Source organism: Acanthopagrus latus, chromosome 21 (genome assembly GCF_904848185.1).
Source record: "Acanthopagrus latus isolate v.2019 chromosome 21, fAcaLat1.1, whole genome shotgun sequence".
In the NCBI taxonomy this organism is placed as follows: domain Eukaryota; kingdom Metazoa; phylum Chordata; class Actinopteri; order Spariformes; family Sparidae; genus Acanthopagrus; species Acanthopagrus latus.
In genome coordinates, this window is record NC_051059.1 from 22,977,863 (window position 1) to 22,984,516 (window position 6,654).

Here is a 6,654-nt window from a genome sequence, read left to right on the forward strand (position 1 = left end):
GAGTCAACACACACATCACGCCTCATTCACAGTGACTAACCTCCTCCTGAATCAGCTCCGTTCTAAACTGTGAAAGTGAATTTTCCTGGACATTTCTTTCCCCTCTCTTGTATTGATCGCAGAACTTGATATTTTGCCCTCTCTCCCCTGCAGGTGATCAAAGCCATAGACGAGGGCTACCGTCTTCCCGCTCCGATGGACTGTCCTGTGGTGTTGCACCAGCTCATGCTGGACTGCTGGGAGAAGGGACGCAGCGACAGGCCAAAGTTTGGACAGATTGTCACAATCCTGGACAAGCTCATCAGAAACCCAGCCAGCCTGAGAGAGCTGGCCAACAGCTCAGCATGGTCAGTGGGAGAACGCTACAAATTAAAGCTGTGAATCCAACACTTTCACTCAGACACGCATGAAGTCTTGAGATACTTGGATTAGATTAAAGGACAGCACATCAATTGAGGACATAATCACCACTCAGATCTAAATTGTAAAATCTGTTTTGTCACTTTGGAAAATTGAGCAAAGCAGGAAATGTCATTTCAGTAAAATAACGTTCTTATCTTGTCTCGGCAAGTAATATTTACCAGTGAAAAGGTATGAATATGAGATTGTAGCTTGACATTGTGGATTACAATGTAGATTGCATTTACATATTTACACTTCAGGCATTGAGCTGATGTGAGAATCAGACCAGCATACAGATGTGCAACAGAATAATTTAATTCTCTGTCAAGGCAGATAGAATTTGCAGATTCCAACACGGCTCATAGACAATGTCACCAAAATAAGTGTCTTAAACATGGGTATTAATTGAGGCATACGCAGTACAGCACTGCATGTAAGTGTATTTGCTCTTAGTCTTGCATATTAAGGTTTTTTGTAAGCATTCAATAGACCAAATAGCAGATCCTCTATGCCAATTTATAACATCAGGAAGTAAGCAAACAAGTCAAAGAGTTCTACAAATAAAAGCTGCGTGCGCTTGTAGTGGAGGCAGCGCGGAGACCAATCATACTTACCCACTAATGTCTGGGTGTAAAGTTGAGGGTTTATGTTTTCTTTTCATACTGGATTTGAGTCCGTCATGCTGCAGTGTAAACCCGTTCTGTCCAGAAAGCAGATCAAGCACCATGAATGAGCATTAACCAGCTCTTGAAATGTGCCGCCAGATTTAATAACTGTACAAAGGACAAATGATTCACCTCAGCAGCAGTCAGAAAACTGTTCTTTAGCCACTCAACACGACAAAATGTCACTGAGTTGCGAGTGTGCTCTGTATCCCAGCAGGGAGGACCCGTCCACCCCAGAGTTCAGTGTGAACACAGTGGATGAGTGGTTGGAGGCCATCAAGATGGGCCAATATAAGGAGAACTTTTCAAGTGCTGGATATGTCAGCTTGGACTCAGTCCTCTACATCAGTGTCAGGTACAGATGGCTGGTGACTCATCCCAGTTAAATGAAACACTCAGAGGGTCAATACTGTCAGTAAAGACTCATACATTCCACTTGAGTGTCATTTTAAATTAAAAAAGGGGATTCAGACAAGTACCTTGGACATGAAATCTCACCAACTGCTTGGCATTTGAAGGATGTAAATTTTCATGTTCTTTTTCAAAGTGTCATTAATAAATCATTTTTCATGCCTGCATGTCTTTTCTGTCTTCCCTGTAGTGAATTGTCTAAGATGGGTGTGACTCTGGCCGGCCATCAGAAGAAGATTTTGTCCAGCGCACAGGGCCTGCAGACCCAAGGGACGCACGTCCAAGTATAACAGTTTCCACTCAACATACAGTGAGACAGAGCCAAAATGGATGCTCCTGTGAAGAGTTTCCCCACTGAAATGGAGTTGTAACGGATAATCTGTGCTCTGGCCTCCATTAATTTTGAGACACACTGAGATGGAGACAACATGGACGCTTGACTCCTTCACCCTCTCGCAGTTTCACCATTCCTCCCATCCACGATGGGCACTACCGGCTTTAGCACTCAGAGTCCCAGCAACACAACCACCATTATGGAGCAACAGAGAGACACATGTCCAACAACAAGGCCACATCAAGAGCATCCCAGACCATTTCACGTCATATCAGCTCAACAAAAGAAGAAAAAGAAAAAAAGATTTTTAACAAATGAAATGATAAAAAAAAAAAAAATTAGAATATAATTATCACCACTGTCTGTGAGGTGTACAGTCGGTTTTTACTGTCATTTTGTTTCTGTTTTGAGTTTCACCTTCAAGAGTTTAAAAAAGGGTCAGAAGATATGTATATGTGTAGATATATGTTTATATGGGCTGTGTGTCCCACAACCGTAGAGATGGACCTAACGTTTGTATTGGTGGTGAGGTTTATATCGCTGGACCTTAATAGGAGTTATTACCTAGTATGTGTACGGCCCCTTCCAGTGCTCTCTCTATACAGGAAGCCAATGAATGAGGCGAGAGTCTGAATGACATGAATGTGTGGGGTGAAGGGGAACAGAAAAACCTGGACCTTCAGAAACAGACAGGGATGTAAATTTGCTAGTTCACGTAGGATGGAAGTGGGATTCGTTTAAATAGTGTATTTGAAGAGGACAAGGGCTTCCCTAAAGACTGCTCTCAGACACACTTCCATAGAAACTAGACAAGTGCACGTTTGCTTGTCCGCTTGCACTTGAGGTGAGAGTGCAGAGAAACGGCAGAAAACTGGTGCAGTTAGCACAAATACATTTCGACTCTTCCATAAATGACTATTCCAAACAACATCGTCTATTCAGCTGTGACTGTGTGATGTGGTTGGGAATATTTCAGCCCGAGAGTCTGCCTTCCCATGTTTCAGGTGTATTGAGAACGTTTTTTTGTGTTTTGTGAAGAAGGTGCGAAGGTGATGCCAAGGTCATGATAGAGTTGACACTGTTAAGAACGTGTGACTTGTTTTTTCCAGTGTTGTGCCATGTACAGTAACCTTGAAATGTTCATCTGGGCAACATACCTTCATTCTTACTAGTCTTTTTTTTTTCAATCAGTTCCTAAGGTTGGATGGTAACACAAGGCCGGCCACAATGATTACAGTATTATGTCCAAATAAAGGAGTCTCCAGATGGACTCTGTCTTTCAAGGAGATGAAAAGCAGTGTCGATTTTCAGCTGTGTCACCACAAGAGGTTAAACCCTCAGTTGAAAGAGGATGATAGGTGTGTCTTGTACTGTCTGTCTTTCAGTCATGCCAATCTGTTTCAAGCACCCCTAGTGTCAAACCAATACGGTAAATATACAAAACAATGTTTACACCAAAAAGCCAAGACACAGGTTTTCTAGGTGCTGTATCGTAGCCAACTGGACCCGTTTCAGTTCCATCGATACAGCACTTGGAATGACTTCGACCTGGATGACTGAGAACCCTCATCAACAATACACTGGTTTGTTGGTTTTTCCTTATCGGAAGGAAACAGCTCCTTATCACGTTAATTAAAAGGTTTAATATGATGGGACCCTCTGTGTGTGCACTGCATTAATGGCACTGAACCCGCTTAAGTGTATTCCCAAAACCCAGTTTTAATATATGTGGTACTCTATAGGACCAACAGTGGCAAAAAGTACAGTATATATGATTGTATCATAGTGTAAAATATGTACAGTGTTGATTTCCAATGTTAGAATGTTTGTAATGATAACGATGATGATGATGATGACGATGATGACTATGATGTACTTTAATTGTGAAAAAGAGATTTCTGAAGTACTCGTTCAGGGGCGGCTCATACAGGTGAAAAGAGAGGGGAGGTGATTCGTTGGTCTGAACAAAGGAATGTAGCAGGGTGCAAAGCTTCAGCTTTGATTGACAGGTGACAGTGACTGCAGTTTCTACCATAGTGTTAGAATGAGTAGAATGGACTTTCCTCATCGATACACTGGCTTAATTTGAGCAATTAGTAACAGTAATTACATGCACTTTTTAAGCCGGAGTCGGCCTACAACAGAACTTGTACAAATGCGAGGAGGAGAAGGTCCTCAGTTCAATTTTCTATCCACTGACATCACAAGTTTAACCCCTCCTCCTAGCAGAATTGGTCCTATCACAGCTTAGCAACCGTAACTAGGCACGGCAGACCTGTCAAGCTTTGCATTTCTCCATATTCTGAAACATTTGCATGTCGTGATTTCATTTGGATGGCGGTGGCTTTTTTCAAAGCCCTTCCAAATCCCAAAATACAACAGCAGAAGTGTAAGGAATGACTAAACAACAGAGCATTTGTCTGTAATGTAAGCTGCAGTTATTAGCATGTCAAGCTAACTAGCTAACCTACAGTAGTAACCTTGCATTGCTTCCAAGGTCAAAGTACACATCATTAATTAAGGTGCTTGCCTTTGTTTGTGAGGTCACAGGTTACAAAAATAAAACTGAAGCCGATCTTGAGCGTCAGAGTTTAGGCTGACAACAGTGCCGCTCTTCTGTCCTTTATTGGATTTAAGGAAGTTTACACCCACTTGCCACATCGCTCACTGCTCCAGCTGATATTACTCATTAATCATAGCGTACATCTTTGAAGCCTTTTCTCTTGTAGTGTTAAAAATAACCCTGTTCTTCTACAATACGCATGGGACAAAAAGAAAAGTTTGGAAGCTACACAGCAAAACAGCTCATGTTAAAACTAAATGACAGCCCTATCTTACCTTTACTAGTAAATCAGGAATGTTGTTTCTGTGTTTCCATGTCTTCCGCATGTATCAACTGGTGATCATGTTGACTTTTTTGGACGTTCAGCTTTGGCCTCGGTCTTCTTTTGCACCATATCATAAGGCAATAACTTGCACCTTTTTAAAAAAATGCCATTCTTTTTGAAACAAGGGCATTTTAAACATTACAAAGTCAGCTGAAGGAGCATTTTTCAACCAACTAATCGAGCTAAAGATAGCACTGGTAGCTAGCTTACCCTAATAAATGATTCCAGTGACACTTAGAGCCAAAAAATGTCTGGAAGTGAAGTTATAGAGAATACTGATTATTAGCCACTCTGATTATAAATGTGCCACTCTAAAATGGAAAGCTTGACAGGCTGAGGGGCCGGGACTTAGAGAACTGTCAGCTGAGGCGAGACGAAGGTTTCGACCACTGATTGGCAGCTTTTTACTTGTGCTTTTTCTGCCCCATTGTTTCAGAATTTGTCAAATAATGGCATGAAAACATGTCCAAATACAGAAGGCACCCACATACAGTTACAGCCTACAATACACAATCCATAAATTAAACGCAGTTTGCCAAACCACTGCTGCCGTTTCATCATTTACACGCACAATAAATTCAATAGACTTTGGAGAGTCCAGAACCATTAGTACATTCTACTCTTGCTAACTCTATGATTTCACTCTAGCGGACTACCCTTGACCGCTGGCCTTTTAGATGCCTTATTTACTGAGCTATTGTTCTTTTCTGTTGCCCTATAGAGGCGATATTAAGAGTAACGTGTATGTACAAGTAGTATTTATCTGTGTTCTTAAGATGACCTCACATCAACACCCCGGTTTTGTAACATCCCACAGTCTCCCCTCCAACAGCACCTTCACTTTCAATCCTCTCAGCCGAACAAAAGTCAATTTGATTGTTGTCATGAATCTTAAAGCTGATGAACTATAAAAGCTCACAGAGGAACTGACAGAATCGTTCTTATTTATTTGAGTCATTGGGTATTCTCAAAAGGAAATACAAGCGATCTACGTAGTTAGCTTACAATTCGACTGGTGCAACATCATTTGCATATCCAGGATTCCTCATGCAATACAAATGTAATTATCACCAAAACAAAATTTGGGTAAAGTGCAACTACAGCCTTGCTTTTTTTACATGTTTATCCAACACTCAGAAGTAATGCCCACGCTCAAAGTCCCGGGTTTGTGTCACTATTCACCCTATCAAGGTTAGGTATGTGGTTTGGTTTGCTTGATCTCAAATACAGTGTTTGTCCTCCAGTCCCCACCAGGTCTGTGTTGTAAATGTTCATGAGTGACTCTTATTGGAGACTTTCAGCTCTCTCTCTCTTTCTCTCTCTCTTTCTTTGGCCATCGTACAACGCTTATTTGTCCCCATGCCAGTTTTCCTCTGCGTTGCTTGTTGTAAAGGGTGTAGGCATTCTAATGTCTTTCATGTTGCTGTAATAAATATGCTAATATTTCTAATTTCTCACCTGAAGACTGCAGTGTCTTTTTTCTTTCACACATTTTCCTTCCCTTTTTTCATCCTCCCTGACATTCAAAGATGCAAAACACACTTGTTAGCTGGCACAGCTGCACGGTAAAAAATGACAGCGGGACTTGCAGAATATGACTGTATAAAAACACAAAGTGCCTCGACATGAAAGTGTTACGAAGCCCACGTTTAATTATTTTCTGCTGGGTAACAAAGCCTGAGGATATCAGAATTTGTTTTGGTGAGTGTTTGACCAGTCTTGCAGAAAATGAGCGCATGGCTGGGAAACTCAAGGGGTAGTCTCGTTTGTCCCCAGCTCGGCTCTAATGGTGATAGCGGTGGTGAAATTCCCATTGTGCCATAAGTTGATGGCAAAAATATGGCCGCCCTGCAACCGCATCTTCATTATCAGTGTGTGTTTGCAGGGTGTGTGTGTGTGTGTGTGTGTGTTCCTTGCAGAGAGATAATTCCGTCTCGTGGGAGGGGGGAGGTCA

At 41.8% G+C, this 6,654-nt stretch overlaps 1 protein-coding gene across 6 annotated transcripts in view; it reads left to right on the forward strand.

The window, feature by feature from the left end:
* epha4b (eph receptor A4b) overlaps positions 1 to 6,157 on the forward strand; it is a 103,506-nt gene extending 97,349 nt beyond the window's left edge. For 4 of the 6 annotated variants that reach the window (XM_037085202.1, XM_037085200.1, XM_037085201.1 and 1 more), the window contains 3 exons: positions 154 to 347; positions 1,282 to 1,422; positions 1,669 to 6,157. In XM_037085202.1, coding sequence (XP_036941097.1) covers positions 154 to 347; positions 1,282 to 1,422; positions 1,669 to 1,768 — 435 coding nt within the window. In that variant the 3' untranslated portion in view covers positions 1,769 to 6,157. The remainder of the gene's footprint in view (positions 1 to 153; positions 348 to 1,281; positions 1,423 to 1,668) is intronic. The other 2 variants (XM_037085204.1, XM_037085205.1) reach the window with 2 other exon arrangements.
* The last annotated feature ends 497 nt before the right edge of the window (positions 6,158 to 6,654 follow it).